The 25,668-nt window shown below is 36.6% G+C and overlaps 1 protein-coding gene across 1 annotated transcript; it reads right to left on the bottom strand.

Annotated features, from left to right (window-relative positions):
• Positions 1–537: 537 nt before the first annotated feature.
• Positions 538–24,730, bottom strand: plpp2b (phospholipid phosphatase 2b). Its single transcript, XM_058073645.2, has 6 exons — positions 24,228–24,730; positions 6,418–6,569; positions 6,079–6,341; positions 5,923–5,980; positions 1,095–1,271; positions 538–699 (listed from the first exon to the last, which is right to left on the bottom strand). The coding sequence occupies exons 1-6, from the start codon at positions 24,283–24,285 to the stop codon at positions 553–555; spliced, it is 855 nt and encodes a 284-aa protein (XP_057929628.2). The 5' UTR covers positions 24,286–24,730; the 3' UTR covers positions 538–552.
• Between the last annotated feature and the right edge of the window lie 938 nt (positions 24,731–25,668).

Raw genomic sequence — 25,668 nt, 5'->3', positions numbered from 1 at the left:
TTACACTCCTATTACCAATATAGTAGACATAATAAGACGAAATAAGACATAGAAAACCTGTTTGAAAACCTGCCATGTACAGAGGGCTCTACTCATGTTAAAAAGCACATTTAGACTGGATTGGATGTCATGATCTTGCTCAGGTGTACCTAATGAAGTGTCTGCCGATGTGACGTGGATGAAGTAAGTTGGAAGATAAGATAAGAAGATGATGGTGATGATGATCATGAAGGTCATCCAATGTTGCCTTCAACATCAATAATGACGTCTTCGTTTGCTCCGCCCCCCTCCAGGATGAAAAGGAAGTGGTGCTTGTGAGAGGAGGCACCAGGTGCAAGCAGCCCCCACAGTCAGTCTAGTGGTCGTGGGAAGCGGATTAAAGGTGGGGGGGGGGTCGGCATGGAGAGGGGGGGGGGGTGAGGGGGCAGTGGTTGCCGCAAGACGATGAGTGACAAGTCGGATGTTTCATCCAACATGGCGGGGTTCGTGTCCGTTTGGGTCGGTCTCACACAGGTTTGTGGGGTGGGGGGGGGGGGGGGGGGGGTTGCTCCATTACACCGGGTGGCAGTTGTAATGGTTGGCGTGCTCCGAGTCCACAAACTGAAGGCTGGGTTTCCTCTCGGGTTCCTCGCTTTGGCCGTGCTCTGGCTTGACGCGGCGCGGCGATCGCTTCTTAAAGAAGTCGGACACGAAGCGCACCTGCGAGGGGCGACACCACAATTGGACCAGACATGGATGGATGTGGCTTTCCACAAAGTCACTTAGTACTACTTCCTGTCTGGAGCCAGTCATAGAAATATATGGAACATATAAATACATGTGCAGTCTTATGACGTGCTTCTTTTATACCCATATAAGTAATCATAAATAGTATAAGGAGTATACAGTATATTTCATATACCAAACTGGGTTGGTCCATTTGTGTGATCTTGTTATTCAACTTCATGCTTTATGGAAAAAAATTGGAATGTTTGGTGCACTAATATTAGCGATGCACGGTTGCCATGGCAACAACCCTGCTGTAACTATGGTATTATTCTCAGGTATTACTTATCGTAGCTTTAAGACGCGGCAAAAAGCGTTTGGGAACTGACGTTGAGCGCGGCGACCAGCGCCCCCTGCAGCAGCCCCACCAGCACGTCGCTCCAGTGGTGCTTGTAATCGGAGACCCTCGTGTAGCCCACATACACGGCGAAGGCCACCAAGAAGAACTGGATGGTGGGTCGGAGGAGGCGAGCCCACTTGGCCACCAGCCGGGCCTGCACGTAGAGCTGTGGAAGACGGGGAGAAGAATACTGGAGGTCAAGGGAAGAACCATGTTGATGGAGGAATCTTTCTGTTTAGTCAAACGTTGGTAGGGTGGAGAAGACCTCCCACTTTATGATCACGTCTGTGGGCACTGGTGCTGTTAAATGACTACCGCCCATCCAGAGATGGGCACCACCCATCCAGAGATGGGCACCACCCACCAGAGATGGGCACCACCCATCCAGAGATGGGCACCACCCATCCAGAGATGGGCACCACCCACCAGAGATGGGCACCACCCACCAGAGATGGGCACCACCCACCAGAGATGGGCACCACCCACCAGAGATGGGCACCACCCACCAGAGATGGGCACCACCCATCCAGAGATGGGCACCAATGAGTACTACGCATTTAGAAATGAGTACTACGTATCCAGAAATGAGTACTACGCATCCAGAAATGAATACTATGCATCCAGAAATGAGTACTATGCATTTAGGAATGAGTACTATGCTTCCAGAAATGAATACTGTGCATCCAGAAATGAGTACTATGCATCCATAAAAGAGTACTATGCATTTAGAAATGAGTACTATGTATCCAGAAATTAGTACTATGCATCCAGAAATGAGTACTATGCAACCAGAAATGAGTACTATGCATTTAGGAATGAGTACTATGCAGCCAGAAATTAGTACTATGCATCCAGAAATGAGTACTATGCATTTAGAAATGAGTACAAAGCATTTAGAAATGAGTACTACGCATTTAGAAATGAGTACTATGCATCCAGAAATGAGTACTATGCATTTAGGAATGAGTACTATGCATCCATAAAAGAGTACTATGTATCCAGAAATGAGTACTATGCATCCAGAAATGAGTACTATGCAACCAGAAATGAGTACTATGCAACCAGAAATGAGTACTATGCATTTAGGAATGAGTACTATGCATCCAGAAATGAATACTATGCATCCAGAAATGAGTACTATGCATTTAGGAATGAGTACTATGCATCCATAAAAGAGTACTATGCATTTAGAAATGAGTACTATGTATCCAGAAATTAGTACTATGCATCCAGAAATGAGTACTATGCAACCCGAAATGAGTACTATGGATTTAGAAATGAGTACTATGCATCCAGAAATGAGTACTATGCATTTAGAAATGAGTACTATGCATTTAGAAATGAGTACTATGCATCCAGAAATGAGTACTATGCATCCAGAAATGAGTACTATGCATTTAGAAATGAGTACTATGCATCCAGAAATGAGTACTATGCATCCAGAAATGAGTACTATGCATTTAGGAATGAGTACTATGCATCCATAAAAGAGTACTATGCATTTAGAAATGAGTACTATGTATCCATAAAAGAGTACTATGCATCCAGAAATGAATACTATGCATCCAGAAATGAATACTATGCATCCAGAAATGAGTACTATGCATTTAGGAATGAGTACTATGCATCCAGAAATGAATACTATGCATCCAGAAATGAGTACTATGCATTTAGGATTGAGTACTATGCATCCATAAAAGAGTACTATGCATTTAGAAATGAGTACTATGTATCCAGAAATGAGTACTATGAATCCAGAAATGAGTACTATGCAACCAGAAATGAGTACTATGCATTTAGGAATGAGTACTATGCATCCAGAAATGAATACTATGCATCCGGAAATGAGTACTATGCATTTAGGAATGAGTACTATGCATCCAGAAATGAGTACTATGCATCCAGAAATGAGTACTATGCATTTAGAAATGAGTACTATGCATCCAGAAATGAGTACTATGCATCCAGAAATGAGTACTATGCATCCAGAAATGAGTACTACACATTTAGAAATGAGTACTACGCATTTAGAAATGAGTACTATGCATTTAGAAATGAGTACTATGCATCCAGAAATGAGTACTATGCATTTAGAAATGAGTACTATGCATCCAGAAATGAGTACTATGCATTTAGAAATGAGTACTATGCATTTAGAAATGAGTACTATGCATCCAGAAATGAGTACTACACATTTAGAAATGAGTACTACGCATTTAGAAATGAGTACTATGCATTTACAAATGAGTACTATGCATCCATAAATGAGTACTATGCATCCATAAATGAGTACTACGCATTTAGAAATGAGTACTACGCATTTAGAAATGAGTACTATGCATCCAGAAATGAGTACTATGCATTTAGAAATGAGTACTATGCATTTAGAAATGAGTACTATGCATCCAGAAATGAGTACTATGCATCCAGAAATGAGTACTATGCATCCAGAAATGAGTACACCCCCCTAAATAAATGGCTTGCCCCCCCCTCCCAAATCAACATTTTAGAAGTGAAAGTATTAAGAGAAAAAGTTTTCATGAGGTAATTTTCTCAGAATAATGTGGTAATATTGTAAATATTTCCATGGACACGATGGAGATGGACGTGATATTTTGCTGTCTTATTCCCCAACAAGACTGGCGGGAGTAATTCCACTTTGTGGTAAGTCTAGATGAATCTAGGAAAGAGGAAGATGATGGTTTAGTCTCTGTGTGTATTTACTGCTCCACACCGACACGTGTCTTGCATCCTTTTCACCCACTGGATGGGACCACTTGCTAATCCGGCCCAGAGTTTGGGCCTGCAGGAAGCCCAAACGAGGACAATGGATCCGAGACGCTTGGCTGAGCCAGTTCGACTTTGGAATGACTTTCCACGGCTAAGAATCCTGTCTTGGCCCATGAAGCCATCTGAGCACCAGCGATAAAAAGCTGGCAGTGGAAGAGTGAGCAGGTCTGCCGGTGAAGGTGCCAAGTTGGCATCACACCTCCACACCTCCACACCGCCGGTGACCACGCTGCTTTGCTTGGCCTCCTGCAAGCCGTGCTGTGGGTGTGGAATACCGTATGTCTGGAAAGACGGACATGTTTTTGTGACAGCATCCACATTCTTCCTGCCCAGCTTTTTTTGGCTTTCCCCGGCGTAAAGCCCATCTGGGGACTATTATCTATGGAGGACCAAAACTGCCAAAATAATAAATAAATAAATAAATAAAAGTGAAAATAAAAACAAAAATGAAAAAAAAAATCAAAAAATTAAATACAAAAAAATAAATATCATAAAAACAAAAATAAAAAAATATATAAATAAATAAATAAATAAATAAAAGCAAAAATAAATACAAAAATAAAAAACAAGATTGAAAAATTAAAAAAAAAATATTTTTTTCTATTTCCATTTATATTTATTTTTTGTATTTAATTTTTTCTTTTTTTTTCTTTTTTGTTTTTATTTCCACTTTTATATAAATAATAACTTTTATATAAATAATAAATATAAATGGAAATAAAAACAGAAATAATTTTTTTTTAAATTTTTGAATCTTGTTTTTTATTGTTGTATTATTTTTGCTTTTATTTATTTATTTATTTATTTATGTATATATTTTATTATTTTTGTTTTTATTTCCATTTATATTTATTTTTTGTATGTAATTTTTCGATGTTTTTTTTTCACTTTTATTTATTTATTTATTTATTATTTTGGCAGTTTTGGTCCTCATAGAAATGCAGAAGGAAAAACTATTCAAATGAGGGGGCGGTCCTAAGTGTGTCTTGGGTTGAACTGTTCGCCTATTGGTTGATCGACATGTGAGTGCGAAAATCGACTAGGTGCATCAAAAAAAAAAATCAAAAAATTAAATACAAAAAAATAAATATAAATGGAAATAAAAACAAAAATAAAAAAATATATACATAAATAAATAAATAAATAAAAGCAAAAATAAATACAAAAATGAAAAACAAGATTCAAAATTTTTTATTTCCATTTATATTTATTTTTTGTATTTAATTTTTTCTTTTTTTTTTCATTTTTGTTTTTATTTCCACTTTTATTTATTTATTTATGTATATATTTTATTATTTTTGTTTTTACTTCCATTTATATTTATTTTTTGTATTTAATTTTTTGATTTTTTTTTCATTTTTGTTTTTATTTTCACTTTTATTTATTTATTTATTTATTATTTTGGCAGTTTTGGTCCTCATAGAAATGCAGAAGGAAAAACTATTCAAATGAGGGGGCGGTCCTAAGTGTGTCTTGGGTTGAACTGTTTGCCTATTGGTTGATCGACATGTGAGTGCGAAAATCGACTAGGTGCATCAAAAAAAAATCAAAAAATTAAATACAAAAAATTAAATATAAATGGAAATAAAAACAAAAATAAAAAATATATACATAAATAAATAAATAAATAAAAGCAAAAATAAATACAAAAATGAAGATTCAAAATTTTTTATTTCCATTTATATTTATTTTTTTGTATTTAATTTTTTCTTTTTTTTTCATTTTTGTTTTTATTTCCACTTTTATTTATTTATTATTTTGGCAGTTTTGGTCCTCCATACTTTTGTCAATCATACCGTCTCTTTGTTTCAGTGGGTGGAGGCGGGGCCACTAGCATACACACAGAGTTAAGATGAGTATAGCAGAAATTATATTAGTAGATTGCAATATATTAAAAAAAATACTGTTAGCAAAAATGATAATACAATATGATACAGCATGTCGGTAAATTTGGTGTTTTAGAACTGTACTGCTAGTAGGCTACGTATGTTCATTCCCCTCAGAAAAGTAAAAGAAAGGGTGCTTACCGCCAGGAAGAGCATGCAGTACATGCCAAAGGACGAGTGACCCGAGTAGAAGGACAACCTGGAGAGGAAGACATCATTCTATACGTTACACATGCTATCCTCATGTCGTCACCTGCCTGGTTGGGTTTCGTGCTATCCACCTCTTCATCGGCTTACCTCGACTCCGTGACGTCAGGCGTCTTGCCCGTGCAGTTGATCTCCTGCATGTAGCCCGTGCACACCCGGGGCGCGCACACCGCTATGAAGTTGGGCCTCGGGCGGCCGATGGTGAACTTGGCGAGGTCGGTGAGCGACTGGCTGACGGCGGCTCCAAACAGGAAGGTGCCCACGACCTTGTAGAGCGCCGCCACGTACTGGTTGAAGTGGGAATTGGAGTAAATCCGCTTGCTGTACACCAGATAAGCCTCTCCAGAAGAGATCTGAGTGCAAGAAGAAGGCGGTCATGTTTTTATTTTTGAATTTCGGATCAGCTGATTTCTCCTTGATGTAACGTACAATGACCACCGTGCAGGAGATGGTGACGGCCGCCAGCATGCTGTGGCTGATGGTGTCCGGCTTCAGCGGGTACATGATGCTCTCGTCGTCGCAGTACACCCCCCTCTGGTAAGGTTTGAAGACGATGGTCATGACGATGAAGGGCAGTGCCGCTGTAGCAAAACACCCAAATGTCAATCACCAGGGACACAATTCAACCATTTGGGAAATGCTCTAAAAGATAACATTGAGTGTTTGCATGCTAACGTTAGCATGTTAACATTGCTAGCATACTAACATACAAGCATTTTTTTATCCATTTGCATAGGTACACACTATTATGGTAGGTGTTAACATGCTAATGTTAGCATTGCTAGCATGCTAATATTAGCATAATAAGGCTTTTAGCCATGGGTAGACACTTATTCAAACACTTGACACAATCAAGCTCGGTGTTAACATGTTAGCATAATAACATCAGCATAGTAGCATTTTTTGCTGTTTGTTAGCTAACATTAACATGTTGGCATTGCTGACATGGCAAAATGAGCATACCATTTTTTTGGCAATTTTCATTAATTTAAAAATGACAGCGTTATCATGCTCGGTGTTAGCATACTACCATTAGCATGCTAACATAATTATACTAACTTTTTATAGCATTTTCAGAGGTAGGCATTTAAAACACTTAACGCTATTATCCTAGGTATGAGCATGGTAACATTAGCATGTTAGCATTTTTTAAGTCATTCAAACCTTTCCATGGTATGTTTTCAAGGTCGAGGAATTTAAATATGGAGATAAAATAAAGATTTGTCCGGTAATTAACAATATGGAGGGGAACTGATTATTTCTTGATTATTTTCTGAAAAGAAAAATGGTGTAAGAAAGATGTATCAGGAAACAGCAGAGTAATACTTCCTAATATTTATATGATCTAAATGATTTTTTTTTAAATTTGAGCATAAAATCTGTTAATATTACAGCTTAAAAAATAACCCAGCTATTTTTTTGGTCCCAGCAAAAAGTTTAATCGATGATGCCTGCCGAGGTGCTGCATTGATGTCAGCCTCCCTATTGCCGACGACATTTTTTTTTACCATTTTTTCATTAATTATTGTCACAAGAGGTGTGATTCACATTGAACCACTAGATCAGGGGTGGGCAAACTACGGCCCGGGGGCCACATCCGGCCCGCCAAGTGTTTGAATACGGCCCGCCCAATCTTTCCAAAGTATTTCATTTAAACTCAACATACAACCTGGCATCATGGCCTGAGCCAACCTTTTGATGGTTTTATCAATTTCATTTTTTGACATGGTCTGTTGTTTACAAAGTGCTCCTGAAAAAAGGGACACAAGCACATAATAATAATAATAATAATTATTATTATTAGATTATAATTATTATTAGAAATATTATGATTATTATAATTATTATATTAATGCTAATTATTATATTAATTATATATAATATTATTGTTATATTTGCATATTTTACATAATAATAATATTATAATTATTATTTTAATGTTATTGTAATTATTATAATATTTTATTATTTTTAAAATATTTAAATATAAATATAAAATAATAAATAATAATAGCAGATTGCATGACAATTTTACAGATGCAATAATACCAGGTGGACTGTTACGTGTAAAATATATAGTCTGCCCCCCCCCTCCCCCCGTAAATTTTGTCATATCAATGCGGCCCGCGAGTCAAAAAGTTTGCCCCCCCCCTGCACTAGATGGTACTCAAGTATCATGTACTTGTGTGAGCCTCATTAGCTTCACCGAGAAACTGCCTGTTCGTATGCGACTTAACCCCTTCACACCCAAAAGGCTATGCTCGTGCATGTGGCATATTTCCATCTCTGAATCAAAGATGCACATGAAAAATACTTCTTATCCGAGAGTGGAGTAAACAATCACAGCAGAGTGGGTGTGGGTGTGGAATAAATTAAAACAGACAATTTTGAAAAGGCAAGGAAATACAGCTGAAATAGGTGCAGATTCTGGAAGACCTAGAAAGCTTTCTGTGCGGGTTAGTGTGTGGAGCTGCTCTATCGGAGTCCACAACTGCATGTGGGTCGTCGGTGGTCATCTTCTCACATTGTTCATTCTGTTTGGATCTGTCGGCTTTTTTAAATGTGAAAAAAGTAGACATTAAAACAACGTTCGGTTTTTTGGTACCATGTGGGTCTTAGGAGCAGAAAGTTATGGCAATGGGTTTGAAAACCAAGATATGGTGCATGTCTCGTGTCTCACACAAAACGTGAGCACCACTGCAAATGACAACCAGACAACATTTGCCTCCATTTCCCCATCAACGGAGCACGAAGCCATTTTGCGCAGGTGTACCTAATGAAGTGTCTGGTGAGCGTCAACGGATCACGACACTTGAGGGGCACGCGGGCCTCCGTGGAAATGGCGTCCAGCCTCGCATTAATGACAGCCGGCTGGCCATCAGGGTCGGGTTTCGGTGTAAAGTAGACTCCTCCCATTCTTTGGAGGAACGAAAGCGAGACTCAAGAGAAATAAACGAGAGGATGTCGGGGTCAGGCTGAGTGGGCCCCACCCTCAAAGACGGCCTCGTGAAAACACACAAAAACTACAAACTGACTCATCAGCAAACACAGTAACGACTCGGACACACTACTAGATTTACACATTTTCTATACAGTATACATATGTACACTATACTGCATATATCATATTGGTGGCAGGTTACTAAATACTACAATAGGTTACCACAATAAAGTCATAAAATGACAAAATCCAAGTTGTATTTTTAGTTCAAAGCCTCAAAAAAAATTATATTATGAGTGATGTTTTCAAATACTTGATAACATATAAATATAATGATAAAAATAGTAATAATTGTACTTTTATGTGAATACCTTTTAAAAAAATGGTAACAAAAAAAAACTATTATACTACTACATATATTTCTAGAATAAAGCTGTAATATTAACAGATTTAAACGTGATTTATTCATCAGAAAAGTCAATTCAAAACAACAAAAATCCACTAGTAATATAAATTTTTTAAATATTAGACCTTGGTCCCGTAGTAAAACATTGTATTGTGTTATAAGATAAGGCGATCATTTTTTAAATAGCAGATTTTAATAATACTGGAATCAAGTTGTAACCATACCATTATTATTATTATTATTATTTTACAGAAACATATAAGAATATTTAAGTTTGGATTTTTTTTTTATTTTGTCAAGAAAAAAAATCATATTCCACAAACTATTTTTAAGTAAAAAAAGTTATTTTTTAAATGCACACAACTACAAGAATAAGCTTATATATATTTCTGCAATAAATCTAATGTTAATACAATAAATCTGTAATACTACCTGCTCTTTTTTTAAATAAAAAAAAATACATTTTTAAAAATAATTGTTAAATAAAAATAAAATCATACAAAAAAAAATGTAAATTATACTGGGATGAAGTTGTTGCTTTGGGGGACAAACAACCATCCTTTGCAGGACTGAAGATGTTTGATGGACACCTTGCACGCCTCCTGCAGTTTCAGACCACACGCCAAGGAGAGATATCAGGTGACCTTGGTCATCAAATCACGCCAAACGTCACATCAAAGTGTCTCGTCTTTGTGATGATAACCATAGAACAGGAACTGGAACCTCCAGCAGCATGTTGGCTTAATTATGTATACAAATATGAATAAATATTAGAAAAATGTACGTCAATTAAAAAATATATGAACAACAAATTTTCCAAGATTTTGTTTTTATAATTTTTTATAAAAAATGTGTCATATTATGAGAAATGAAGAAAACAACAAATGAAACGGGAATTTCTGGGAAATTATGTTGTGGAAAAGTTGTACTGGCTAATTATTATGGGAGTAAAGTACGTGAAAACAGTTGGGGAAAAAGCCGTCATTTCTTGAGAATAAAGTCAAAATATTACGAGGAAAAATTTGTCATCAAAAAAGTAATAATTTTACAAGAAACGTTTTGTAATGTTATGAAGAAAAAGAAAATGTGTGATATGAGGAGGAAAAAAAAAACAACAAAGAAAATTGGAATATCTGGGAACTTGGGTTGCGGACAAAGTTGGCTATGGGAATAAAGTCATATTTACGAGATGAAAATTAATATGAAGAATGTGAAAATAGTTGGGGGAAAAAAGTGCTGTAATTTTTCAAGAATAAAGCCAAAACATTTCAAGAAAAAAAAATTACTCAAAAATATCTCAATAAAAGGAAAAATAAAACTATTGTATTATTATAAGCATAACGTTGAAATATTATAGAAAAAAATTGTAATATGATAAACAACAATAAAAACTGGAATATGGAAAACTGCATTGGATGGCTGTAATGTATGCTAAGTATGTTTTGCTAATGTGTTTATGACTACCCAGTTGATGCTAATACTAGCGCTGCTAGCTCTTCAGCCATGGTTACATTGACAGGAGCCTCCAAAAGGCTGTCCTCGGCTGTGCCTGCCGGTAAATAACAGCTCATATTCACATTTTAGCTCAAGAGTTGGGCTCGCATCAAAATAGTCTTTTCTTTCTCCATGTCTCATCAATATGTGTTCCTGCTTTTTCCTCAAAAAGTACCCTGCACTCCAAAGGGAAGCGCATGCTATTTTTTGGAATTATGAATTGTTTCCAGGCTGGAAGTTTGGTTTTCCGCTGCCTGGGGATGATTTAAGCATCCTTTGTGAGCGACTTGATGATTTGGGATGGAAGACATCCACGAGCTGCCCCGTTCAGGCCTCAAGCGGCCGCCATGTTTTTCCTCGCGCTGCCAAAATCCTGTTTGTGGCACAGAATCCGGCCTGTAGCCGACATCCTGTCTCGGGGCCTGACATGGATTGAAGGCTTGTAGCTGTTGGATGGCAACCTCTGCGTCCTCGTTGGCAAAGACAAGGGCTCAATGTCAGAAAGATAAATGGATTTGAATCATGGAGCCGTATCAGAATCCAACTAGATTTCATGTGCACTTTATTCCAAATATGACTTCACTTATTCCTGTCATGCGTCTGTGTGAAAATATGACATCGGCCCACAAAAAAAAATGTATGCGAGTTGTTTATCTGCTGGGATACAAACAGTGAAGAGGATGAATGATGGCACTGTTGGATTATTGCGAAAGCTTTTTGCTAAAGTGCTACCATTCATCACATTTTCTTCGTATTCCACCAAACCCATTCAGGAATTATTGGCTGCAGTCAACTTGATGAAAATTCCGGCCAAAACCTAATAAAAGATTTTGAGGCAAGGTTGAGCTTGGTTATGGTTTGTGTGCCAGTTTGCCACCAACTACACAGATCCCTACTTTATGCTAACCACTGGGGGCTGCTTAAAGGGTTTGCTTAAATATATGCAGTGGTGTGAAAAAGTCTTAGTCCCTTCCCTGATTTCTTTTTTTTTTTTTTTTGCATGTTTGTCACACTTAGAGTGTATGTTTCAGATCATCAAACAAAAGTAAATAGTCAATAACAAAACATCTCAACACTTTATGCAGAGATCTATCAATGTGGGACTCAAGCCAACCACAGTGAGAGCCATTATCCACCAATGGGCAAAACATGGAAGAGTAGTGAACCTTTCCACGAGCCACTCCATGAGGTCACAAAAGACCCCGCAACAACATCCAAATAAGTGCAGGCCCCGCTTGCCCCAGTTCAGGTCAGTGTTCATGACTCCATTGTAAGAAAGACACTGGGCAAAAATGGCGGAGTTCCAAGTACCAAAAGCACTGCTGAACAAAAAGAACATTAAGGCTGGTCTCCATTTGGGCCAGAAAACATCTTCATGATCCCAAAGACCTTTGGGAAAATACTCTGTGGTCTGGTGTAAAAGCATTTCATAGCAACAGTAAAACACGGTGGTGGTAGTGTGATGGTCTGCTGCTTCAGGACCTGGAAGACTATTCACACCCACAGCGATCCAAAACACAAACATAGCAAACGAAGACTTTGGAGCGGCCTAGTCCAAGTCCTGAGCTGAATCCTATTGAGATGCTGTGGCATGACCTTCAAAAGTCCTTGATACTGGAAAAGCCTCAAATGTGGCTGAATGACAACAATTCCTCCACAGCTGGAAGAGACTCATTGCAAGTTATCACAAAGGCTTTGTTTGCACTTGTTGCTGCTAAGGGTGGCCCAGCTACTTATTAGCTTTAGGCTAATCACTTTTTCACACAGAAACATGGAGCTTCGCCGCGTTTTCTGCATTCATCATAAAAGGTTTCATTGATAATTGCATCAAATGCTTATGTTTGTTTGATGATCTGAAAGTGAGACAAAAAATGGAAAAATCTGATGAATAAATAGTTAATAAATGCTCTGAAGAAGGAATTCTAATTATAACAAAAACAGTGTGGTGTCTTGAAAATGTAAACAAATGCTGTGTGTGTGTTTGCACATGAGGACACAAAGCAGCCACACACACACACACACAGAGTAGTGGTCAGGTCAAAAATAGATGCATCTGCAGACAAACTCCAAGCTCCCAGACACCACGAGACAACCCCACAAACCGGGCCGACCCGGCACCAGAGCCACTTAAAGAGCCAGAAGTTCCCCTCGTTGGCGTTGAACTCAGACATCTTTCTGTCCAGCAGTGCAGGCTACGTTTATCAAGGCTAAAAAGGGATAATCTCCTGCCAACGAGCCTGCAGGATGTCGGGATCAGGCTTTCCTTTACTGGATCAAAGGTGGGTGGATGGGGACATTTAGGGAGACAACACAAGAATGCACTTCCACCTCCTCCCCTCCTCCCCCCTGCGTGTGATTGTGTTGGTGGCAGCATCATCCTCCGCTGTGGCGGAGAAGAAATAGAAGCCGTGCTCAGTTTAGCACACGCATGTGCAAATTACGCCGGACCTTTCAAACCGTAACCTCATCTCACTCCGTCCGCTCTCGGCCTGAACGGGACGTGATTGTTTCAACTTGGAGCAGATCCTGGAGCTCCACTGGCTCAACCTGCTGCTCCTGCACGTCTTTTATTCTCCTCCGCTGCAAAAACACACGCTTGGCTTTGCATTTCTTCCATTCATATTCATATTCATATTCAGGGTGTGTTCATGTGAGACACAGAAGTCACTTGGATTCAAGGTCACACGTGTACACCCTGGACTGGACTCGCCAGCCAATCACATGGCACATATAGACAAACAACCATTCACACTCACATTCATACCTATGGACAATTTGGAGTCGCTAATTAACCTAGCATGTTTTTGGAATGTGGGAGAAAACCCACGCATGCACGGGGAGAACATGCAAACTCCACACAGAGATGGCCGTTGATGGAATTGAACTCGGGTAATGCAGCCATGGTTCAGTATATTTTTCATCAAAATAGTAGTCATGCCAAAATGTTGTGTTGCTGCTGGATGTTCACAGTATCCGAGTGATACTGTCTTCAAGCGAGAGGCGGGGTACACCCTGGACTGGACTCGCCAGCCAATCACATGGCACATATAGACAAACAACCATTCACACTCACATTCATACCTATGGACAATTTGGAGTCGCTAATTAACCTAGCATGTTTTTGGAATGTGGGAGAAAACCCACGCATGCACGGGGAGAACATGCAAACTCCACACAGAGACAGCCGAGGGTGGATTTGAACCCTGGTCTCCTAGCAGTGAGGTCTATGCGCTAACCACTCAACTCCCGTGCTGCCTTAAGCTGTAGTCATGAGGAACAAAAATATTTTTTGTTAAATTAATGAATAAATTAGGTTGTGAAAATAATGACAATGTGACGTCCAAATGAAGTCCAAATATTCTATAAAATATGACTATAAAGTTGGAATTACAGGAAGAAAGTTTAAATAGTTGGAAAATGAAAAAAAGAAAACAGCAGAAAATCGGGTCATTTAAAAAATATTTACAGAAAAAAAACTGTATACTAATGAAGGGAAAAATTGCAGTCGTAAGATTATTAGGAACAACCAAAACTGAATAAAGTTGGATTTTTTGTGGAAAATTAAAGACAAAATATGGAAAAAAATAATTATTACAACAATAAAGTTGAAATAGTTGAAAAACTGTGAAAATGAAAAAAAAAACTGCTGTAATTGAAAAATATTTAGAGAAAAAGTGAGCTTAATGGCGGAGGAGGAGTACAGAGTTATGAAAGATAGCAGAAATCATACATGCCAATACATCCTCATGCTCGGAGCGTGTGCCCCAATACAGTGCACCTTGCTGGGCCACAGCAGGGGGCTCCTCCCCCTCTATACTCTGGTTCTCCTGGTAGTAGTCATGTGATGACATTTCATGAGGACTAATTAATAGGTATCTTAATTTGTTCTAGTCCAGGGGTGGGCAAACTTTTTGACTCGCGGGCCGCATTGATATGACAAAATTTACGGGGGGGGGGCAGACTATATATTTTACACGTAACAGTCCACCTGGTATTATTGTATCTGTAAAATTGTCTGCTATTAAAATATAAATCTGCTATTATTATTTATTATTTTATATTTATAAAAAATATTTTAAAAATAATGAAATATTATAATAATTACAATAAAATTAAAATAATAATTATTATATTATTATTATGTAAAATATGCAAATATAACAATAATATTATATATAATTAATATAATAATTAGCATTAGTATAATAATTATAATAATCATAATAGTTCTAATAATTATTATAATAATCTAATAATCTAATAATAATAATTATTATTATTAAAATAATAATAATAATAATAATAATAATAATAATAAGAATAATAATAATAATTATTATTATTATTATTATTATTATTATTATTATTATTATTATTATTATTATTATTATTATTATGTGCTTGTGTCCCTTTTTTCAGGAGCACTTTGTAAACAACAGACCATGTCAAAAAACGAAATTGATAAAACCATCAAAAGGTTGGCTCAGGCCATGATGCCAGGTTGTATGTTGAGTTTACATGAAATACTTTGGAAAGATTGGGCGGGCCGTATTCAAACACTTGGCGGGCCGGATGTGGCCCCCGGGCCGTAGTTTGCCCACCCCTGTTCTAGTCCATCTTACGTCCATCTTATGTGCAGAAATAAAAAATAGACAAAAAAGTAATTGGTGATCAAAAATCGTGCATGTCTAATGAAAATGAGGCGATGGCCTCATCATATGAAATTGTCAATAAAAACATGCACAAATGTTCGATATCCTGCAGTGCGGGGGTGGACGTAATGGGGTCCCGCTGTGGTCAACGACACAAGCGCTGAAGTCAGCCATTGTTGTTTTGTTTTGCACTAAACATAAACATACAAACACCCTCTTCTTTCTCATCTTTGTGGGGGCGGGGGGGTTGTTCACATATTTAAAAGACGGCGTGGCGTTACAACACAACCCCCCCCCCCCTCATGTGTCTGCCGGAGTGGCCTGACTAAGGCGGAAGGTATGTGCTGAGCCCTCAGTGCCGGGCCGGCGTGGGCCTCTGGAATTCCAATTCAGCAGAGCAACGCCCAACTTCAACAGTCACAGCAAATCCTCCGGCTGCCCCATTCTTCACTTTTAATCCCGAGGCCACGATGAGACGGGAGGCAGTGACGGCGTGCGAGGTCACCGAGAGGTCCGGGAGGGAGGGCGGCCGCCAGCCAAAGAGCGGTGTGGCTTTGGTGGTGAAAATCAAAGAGGGAGACCACACAGGTCTTTAAGCGTCAAGTTGACGTGGACGAATCCACTCAGATCCGTCGGAGCTGCCAAATACCGTGTGGCCTCCGTAAATCATCGACGTGTGAAAGTGTGCGTTTGTCTGAGGTCTCGCACCAGTCATTATGGCGGCCATATTGTTCCTCGGCAACCATCCGTATGACAAAAAGCTCCAGTCAGCACATATGACATAAATCCTGAGAATAACAATACACTGCTTAGTACATCACAGCATATCATAGCAGCTACATAGGGGATCCTCCTCCTAACATTGCTTTTCTTTGGAAATATTATTTTGGGATTTTTATGACCTTATTCTTGTCATATTTTTCCCAAACCAATGGCAACATTATTTTGTTTCTCAGACTTTATATAATTTTTAATTTTTAATTTTTAATTTTTAATTTTTAATTTTTAATTTTTAATTTTTAATTTTTAATTTTATATAATGACCTTATTTTTCTTCATAAAATAATGACGTTATTCTCGTCAAATGGCAACTTTTACCTGTATTGTTTTGACTTTATTCCAATAAAATGAAAAATTTTTGTTTCCTTTGCAGCTACTCCAACTTTTCTTCTTGTCATCAGGTCTTTATTTCCATAATATTTGGACTTAACTCTTTCCAATTTCTGCAAGCTAATTTTCCAAAAAGTACAAATGTTTTCATAATTATTTTGTTTATTATTTCAAATTTAAACTCCAGGATAAAATTGTGTTATTTTTATTATATTTTGCTTTTTTCTTGTAATATTTGGATTGTATTCTTGTCAAATGAGGACTGATTTTTCCACATTTTAGTGGTCTTGTTAAAGGTTAAAGCAGGGGTGGGGGCAAACTTTTTAACTAAATTTACGAGGGGGGGGGGGGGGGGGGCAGACTATATATTTTACACGTAACAGTCCACCTGGTATTATTGTATCTGTAAAATATCTGTAAAATTGTCATGCAATCTGCTATTATTATTTATTATTTTATATTTATATTTAAATATTTTAAAAATAATAAAATATTATAATAATTACAATAAAATTATAATAATAATTATTATATTATTATTATGTAAAATATGCAAATATAACAATAATATTATATATAATTAATATAATAATTAGCATTAATATAATAATTATAATAATCATAGTAGTTCTAATAATAATTATAATAATCTAATAATAATAATAATTATTATTATTATTATTATTATGTGCTTGTGTCCCTTTTTCCAGGAGCACTTTGTAAACAACCAGCAGAGGTGCTGACTAGTTTGTGTTCTCGGGAAAAAAAAAATAATTGTGTGAAAATGGTATTTTAGTGAGTGTGAATGGTTGTTTGTCTATATGTGCCCTGTGATTGGCTGGCCACCAGTCCAGGATGTACCCCGCCTCTCGCCCGAAGACAGCCGGGATAGGCTCCAGCACCACCGTGACCCTCGTGAGGATAAGCGGTAGAAAATGAATGAATGTTTGATTCATTGTTAAAATAAAAAATAAAAAAGCAATTTTAAAATAATATTTTTTAAGCCTGTTTAGGCAGCGTTTCAGCAGTTGGGCCCGAGACCTTGTGTCGAAGTAACAAGTGCATGACATCATCATATTCATATAAATGCTACATCCTACTCCAGCCTGGATGAGAGGTGTCCAAAGGAAAGATGCAGCACTGAATGTGCGCTGCGTTGAATAGGAATGTGGGTGTGTTTTTTTAGCGAGTCAACAAAAAACTGGTTACTCGAAAGCAACACTACGATTGCGCCTCAAGGGTGCGCTGAATGTGGTTTGCTGCCAATCATGTGTAGCAAGCAAGCTCCTCCCCCTCCAAACAAATGACACAACTACCCTAGGGCACCACCCGAGCCAACACCCACCATCTATTTGTCTCTTGTGAACGTTCACATGCCAAAAAAGGACGAGTGCATCTTCATTCGCGGTCTTTGACAGACCAAAGTGGGAATGACAAAGAAATCCGTCAGCATGGGCCAAATTTAGATGAGAATGTGGTTTGTGCATACTTGGATGTAAAAAGGACTTGGACTCTTTTTTTACCTGATGAAAGATGAGAGTCTAATCCAGGGGTGGGCAAACTACGGCCCGGGGGCCACATCCGGCCGGCCAAGTGTTTGAATACGGCCCGCCCAATCTTTCCAAAGTATTTCATTTAAACTCAACATACAACCTGGCATCATGGCCTGAGCCAACCTTTTGATGGTTTTATCAATTTCGTTTTTTGACATGGTCTGTTGTTTACAAAGTGCTCCTGAAAAAAGGGACACAAGCACATAATAATAATAATTATTATTATTATTATTAGATTATTATAATTATTATTAGAACTACTATGATTATTATAATTATTATATTAATGCTAATTATTATATTAATTATATATAATATTATTGTTATATTTGCATATTTTACATAATAATAATATAATAATTATTATTTTAATTTTATTGTAATTATTATAATATTTTATTATTTTTTTAAATATTTAAATATGAATATAAAATAATAAATTATTAATTCAATATTATTATTTATTATTATAATAATTATTATTAATATTATTATTAGATTATTATAATTATGATTAGAACTACTATGGTTATTATAATTATTATATGAATGCTAATTATTATATTAATTATATATGATATTATTGTTATATTTGCATATTTTACATAATAATAATAATATAATAATTATTATTTTAATTTTATTGTAATTATTATTATATTTCATTATTTTTTAAATATTTAAATATAATATAAAATAATAAATAAATTATTAATTAAATATTATTGTTTATAATAATAATAATAATTATTATTATTATTAGATTATTATAATTATTATTAGAGCTACTGATTATTATATTATTATATTAATGCTAATTATTATATTAATTATATATAATATTATTGTTATATTTGCATATTTTACATAATAATAATATAATGATTATTATTTTAATTTTATTGTAATTATTGTAATATTTTATTATTTTTTAAATATTTAAATATAAATATAAAATACTAAATAATAATAGCAGATTGCATGACAATTTTACAGATACAATAATACCAGGTGGACTGTTACGTGTAAAATATATAGGGTGCCTTCTTCTTCATCGTGGTGTTTTTCTTCTTCTATTGTTAATTGGCGGTTGGCAAGCAGCTTTCGTGTGCATTACCGCCATCTGTGGAACAGAATCTAAACCCTTCTATACTTTATTCACAAGTCCAGTTTGTCTTTAAAAAAGAAAATATATATCTATATAAAACATGTCCTGAGTTTAATTATAAATATTAGTAAGATTGAATTTGATCTTTTCCTGTTTAAATTGATCCCGGGTGCGTTCTTTCAGCGCATGTTCTTCACTTTTAAAAATGGAGGCGATGAATCAGCACTGGACTACTGTGGAAAGTTTGTTTTTGATCCAAACTAAATTTAAAGACTGGACGAACGAAAAACTGGCAATACGGAGTTATTCCAACAAGTGAAAGAAAAACTCGGGGAAGTCGGTATCACGTGATGTTGATGTTTACGTTTTACTGGGCATGCCCCATTGACTATTCTGTTTGATTATAGCGGCGCATGTAGACAAGAGATTGGAATATTCCTTTCCATGTATACCATTGTTTTCGGAAAGGTCATTCGCCAAAGTCACCTTTCTTATACTCCTGTGCCAAATGTTTTGAGTTTTCATTTACCTGGGTTTGTGGAGGTGCATCCCAAAACCGAATGTACACTTTCTGTACGCAGATGCACCCAACCCAAAGATCCGACAAGGAATACACGTGGTGTCAACTTGTTTTTCAAAAGACAACCCCTTGAGCGGCGGCCATAATAGATGATAATTGTGGCCGTTTTTACGGCTTTTAAAAATTCTATTTATTCATGTGCATAGGGATCAACTCTTATTTGGCAACTCTCGGCAAAAAAACCTAAAAGATGTATAAATACATTATCAGGGTTTATACAAAGGTTTAAGTACATCTTTGGTATTGAATGAGTTAATGAGCCACCAATCAGTAGCTTATAAAAGCAAGAGGATGACAAGCCAAGATGAACGGTTGAAGAAAACGCACAAAACTTCCCAACGAAAGCGGAAACTATTTTTTCCCCTGCAGGGCTGATGGTCAGTGTAATTACGCGCCGCGTGGTTGTTATTCTTGCATCGCTGCAGCAGCCACACTTCAGCTTTGGCCAACACTCAAAATTGAAATTTGACATTTTTACACACAGAGTCGGTGCAGGGACATTTTTTTGTTTCTCATCATATGATGACAAAAAAATTATTATATAGAATATAGTTCATAAAATATATATAGTACAATATTTCATCTCTATGCTACTAAAATGACATTATTATTCCTCATTAAATGTAAAGGTTATTCTCATATCATTGCAACTTTTTTCTATTCATATTTTGACTTTATTCTCATAAAATTAAAGTTTTTTTTCCATTTTCCGACTACATCAACTTTCTTCTTGTAAATGTTCCTCTCGGCTGGAGAGCGTCCGAGTGGTTAACACGCAGGCCTCACACAGAACACACAGGTTCAATTCCACCCTCGGCTATCTCTGTGTGGAGTTTGCATGTTCTCCCCGTGCATGCATGGGTTTTCTCCGGGTACTCCGGTTTCCTCCCACATTCCAAAAACATGCTAGGTTAATTAGCGACTCCAAATTGTCCATAGGTATGAATGTGAGTGGGAATGGTTGTTTGTCTATATGTGCCCTGTGATTGGCTAGCCACCAGTCCAGAGAGGCCCCTCCTCTCGCCGAAGACAGCTGGGATAGGCTCCAGCACCCCCTGCGATCCTCGTGAGGATAAGCAGTAGAAAATGAATGAATGAATGAAATGTTGTTCTCGTAACCATGCCATTATTCCCATCATCATTTGACTCTATTCTTCTTTGACAAAACATACTAATTTTTCTAATTGTCCAAAGACTTTTTTTCATTCTTTGTTTTCATACAATTTTGACTTTTAAAACATTTATTTATTTTATTTATTTGTATGCTACTAAAATAAGATTATTTTTACTTGTAATATTTGTTAGATTACAACTTTTTACTTTAATATTTGGACTTTATTCTTGTAAAATTACTGCTGTGCCAACTTACTACTATTTTTTTTAAATGTATTTGTTTGTTATTTTTCTAGTTAAATTACATTTTTTAGAATATCTACAAATGGACCATTAACATGGACTAAAGCAAACAATAATAGGTGTGTAAACGTGACTATTTGGGTTTTATTTCACCTCTACAGGGCTCAAATAATGTTAAAAACATAAACAGTTTAGTGACTCTGTTTGAAACACTTTTTAAATCTGAATCTGTATATTCAGATTTAAACAAGTTAGCTCGCTAGCTTGCTCTGCAATGTGATTTAAGCAAACAATAATCACAGTGTAAAAGTGAGAATTTGGGTTTTATTCCACTTCTACAGGGCTCTAATAATGTAAAAAACATAAACAGGTCAGTGACTCTGTTTGAAAAGCTTTAGGTTTGAATATGTAAATTGAAGAGGCTAACTTGTTAGCTCGCTAGCTTACAATGCTAGCGCAGCCTGAGCAATGCATTGTAAACAAACAACCGTGTGTAAAAGTGACTATTTCATGTCTAAATTGCTTTAGTAATGTTAAAAAACGTATTTAAGAAAGTCACAAACAAGTTAGACACTATTTGAAACGCTTCCTTAAATTTGAATATGTAAATTGGAGAGGCTAACTAGTTAGCTCGCTAGCTTACAATGATGGCAGCCTGAGCAATGCGTTGTAAACAAACAACCGTGTGTAAAAGTGACTATTTCATGTCTAAATTGCTTTAGTAATGTTAAAAAACGTATTTAAGAAAGTCACAAACAAGTTAGACACTATTTGAAACAATTCCTTAAATTTGAATATGTAAATTGGAGAGGCTAACTAGTTAGCTCGCTAGCTTACAATGATGGCAGCCTGAGCAATGCGTTGTAAACAAACAACCGTGTGTAAAAGTGACTATTTCATGTCTAAATTGCTTTAGTAATGTTAAAAAAACTTATTTAAGAAAGTCACAAACAAGTTAGACACTATTTGAAACGCTTCCTTAAATTTGAATATGTAAATTGGAGAGGCTAACTAGTTAGCTCGCTAGCTTACAATGTCAGCGGTGCCTGCAGTGATACGGCAGCCTGAGCAATGCGTTGTAAACAAACAACCGTGTGTAAAAGTGACTATTTCATGTCTAAATTGCTTTAGTAATGTTAAAAAACGTATTTAAGAAAGTCACAAACAAGTTAGACACTATTTGAAACGCTTCCTTAAATTTGAATATGTAAATTGGAGAGGCTAACTAGTTAGCTCGCTAGCTTACAATGACGGCAGCCTGAGCAATGCGTTGTAAACAAACAACCGTGTGTAAAAGTGACTATTTCATGTCTAAATTGCTTTAGTAATGTTAAAAAACGTATTTAAGAAAGTCACAAACAAGTTAGACACTATTTGAAACGCTTCCTTAAATTTGAATATGTAAATTGGAGAGGCTAACTAGTTAGCTCGCTAGCTTACAATGTCAGCGGTGCCTGCAGTGATACGGCAGCCTGAGTGATGCGTTGTAAACAAACAATCGTGTGTAAAAGTGACTATTTCATGTCTAAATTGCTTTAGTAATGTTAAAAAACGTATTTAAGAAAGTCACAAACAAGTTAGACACTATTTGAAACACTTCCTTAAATTTGAATATGTAAATTTGAGAGGCTAACTAGTTAGCTCGCTAGCTTACAATGACGGCAGCCTGAGCAATGCGTTGTAAACAAACAACCGTGTGTAAAAGTGACTATTTCATGTCTAAATTGCTTTAGTAATGTTAAAAAACGTATTTAAGAAAGTCACAAACAAGTTAGACACTATTTGAAACGCTTCCTTAAATTTGAATATGTAAATTGGAGAGGCTAACTAGTTAGCTCGCTAGCTTACAATGTCAGCGGTGCCTGCAGTGATACGGCAGCCTGAGCGATGCGTTGTAAACAATCGTGTGTAAAAGTGACTATTTCATGTCTAAATTGCTTTAGTAATGTTAAAAACGTATTTAAGAAAGTCACAAACAAGTTAGACACTATTTGAAACACTTCCTTAAATTTTAATATGTAAATTGGAGAGGCTAACTAGTTAGCTCGCTAGCTTACAATGACGGCAGCCTGAGCAATGCGTTGTAAACAAACAACCGTGTGTAAAAGTGACTATTTCATGTCTAAATTGCTTTAGTAATGTTAAAAAACGTATTTAAGAAAGTCACAAACAAGTTAGACACTATTTGAAACACTTCCTTAAATTTGAATATGTAAATTGGAGAGGCTAACTAGTTAGCTCGCTAGCTTGCTATGCTAGCTGTAGCCGTCTGTTATGTGCCTGCAGTGATACCATCGTCTGAGCAATGTGATGTATGCAAACAACAAGGAGTGTAAAAGTAGCTCTGAATTGCTCTATTAATGTTTAACAAAACGTATTTATAAAGTTATGAACAGGTTCAACATTCTATTTGAAACACTGTCTTGCGTTTAGAATACATAAATTGGCGAGGCTAACTAGCTAGCTGGCTTGCATAGCCGTCTGTTAGGTCCCCGCAGTGATCCTGTAGCTAGCAATGTGATGTAAACAAAGAATAATTGTTATTCCGCGTGGCTCTAACAATGTTTTAAACCCCCACGGCGGCATTTAGAAAGTCGGAAACAGTTTTCTGTGCCAGCTATAAAAATAACAACACGGAAATTCTCTTGTGGGGTTGGGTCGGGAACCATGTAACCGCGATAAACGAGGGATGGGTGAGAAAGCAATTAAAGGATGCTATTTGCACTGGGAGTCATTCACTGGAAACGGAAAAGTGGATATTTCTAGGTGAGGATTCTTGGCCAACAAAAATGCATATCAGATTTCCATAAACAAACATTCCACTTCCTGTTGAGTGCAGGCAGCAGTCGGGAGGAGAATGGGAATATGCCCCCCCCCCAAAAAAAAGTATCACATCCTGCTTGCAAGTTGAGAGACGTGGACGAGTTCGTGTAATGTGTTTTCTTGCATACTAATTGAACGCTGTGGCTGCCATGGCTACACTACTACCACTGCTGCAGTACAGTACACACAAGTACTTCCAAAGAGAGCAGAACTTACCAACGAGTACACACAGCACGTCCATCAGCACGTACAACTTCGTCTTCACGCCCTTCATCTTTGCTTTCACTTCTTTCTTCTTAGAGCATTTGAAGGTAACATAAAGCAGCTTCCCATTTGGCCCAACTATGCAACCTGCGCTGCGGGTTCCAACTTCCGGGATCCTGGCGTACCTGGAAACACGCCGACAGAGAACTCCGCTCCTTTCTTCTCAAGAGTATTTGATTCTATGAAATATGAAAAAGTCATGCGTTGAATTTGGGTGCTCAGGAAGTGGACACCGGAGAGATCCAAAGAGTCCACACGGAGAATCCAGAATCCAAAGGCTTTCTTGTCCGGTGTCCACGACGCGCCACTGCGCATGCACGACACGACACTTCACGGCACCGCGCGACTGTCCACTCCACTGCACCTCGTCCTCCCCAGCCTGGGTGACACCCAAGGCTTTTCGACACAACAAACTTTCTCCTAAGTCTGCTTTTCTCCTCTCTTATTCCCTTGGAAACTCTCCTCTCTCGGGGGGCGTGGCCATGGCGGCCAGCGGGAGGAGGAGAAGTGGGAGGAGCCTCAGGAAGTCCAAAAAAATGGAATATCATGAAATATCTGACAGTTTTAATATTTTTATAACTAAAGCCTCAAACGGTGGCAACAAAAAAAACTTCTTAAAACATAGTTATGTTATGAATAATATATATGAATAATATATATTTTTATACTCACTTATATATACTTACATATACTTAGCTCACCGGACCTGCATGACCTTGCATGACCAACAAAGAGTTTATTCAAGTATATTTCTTATGCCATATAATCATCTGAAATATGAACAGCAAATGCGTTAAGATTTTTTAATGTATCTTTTTTCATCACCTCTTAAACATATAAAAATGTAAAAAAAAACATTCATAAAGAAATCATTGCTCTAAAACTAGGACAGAGAATTTGGATAAAGTCAGGATAAAGAAATTTCAGAGAATAAGGTTGTTAATTTCCGGGACTAATGTTTAGCAAAAAAAACTCATAAATGTGTAAATTTCTGAGAAAAAAGTGTATTTTATTTGGGTCATAAATTTGCAATAAATCAAACAGTAAATGTATGAGATTTAAGTCGTAACAAAAGAAAAAAAAGTCATAACAAAAGAAAAAAAAGTCGTAATATTGTGAGAATAAAGTTGTAATTGATTTTAATAAATGAGAATTTTTTTTAATGAGACTAAAGCCGTAAATTAAAAAAAGTAATACAATTGAGAAAATAAGGTCATGAATTTTTTAGAAACAAATTTTGAGTAAAAGTCATTAATTTACATAGCTGAGGTCGTAAATTTCAGAGAAAAAAATAAATAAATGTAAAAAAATAATTTAAAAAAAACATAAATGTATGAGAATAAAGTCGTACATTTCCAAGAATGAAATTTATTGATTTATTAAAATAAAAAGT

Source organism: Doryrhamphus excisus, linkage group LG4 (assembly GCF_037039965.1).
Source record: "Doryrhamphus excisus strain RoL-2023G ecotype Guam linkage group LG4, RoL_Dexc_Guam_v1.1, whole genome shotgun sequence".
NCBI classification, from domain to species: Eukaryota; Metazoa; Chordata; class Actinopteri; order Syngnathiformes; family Syngnathidae; genus Doryrhamphus; species Doryrhamphus excisus.
Note: the sequence above shows the minus strand (reverse complement) of the source record. Positions and strands in the feature narration are given on the sequence as shown.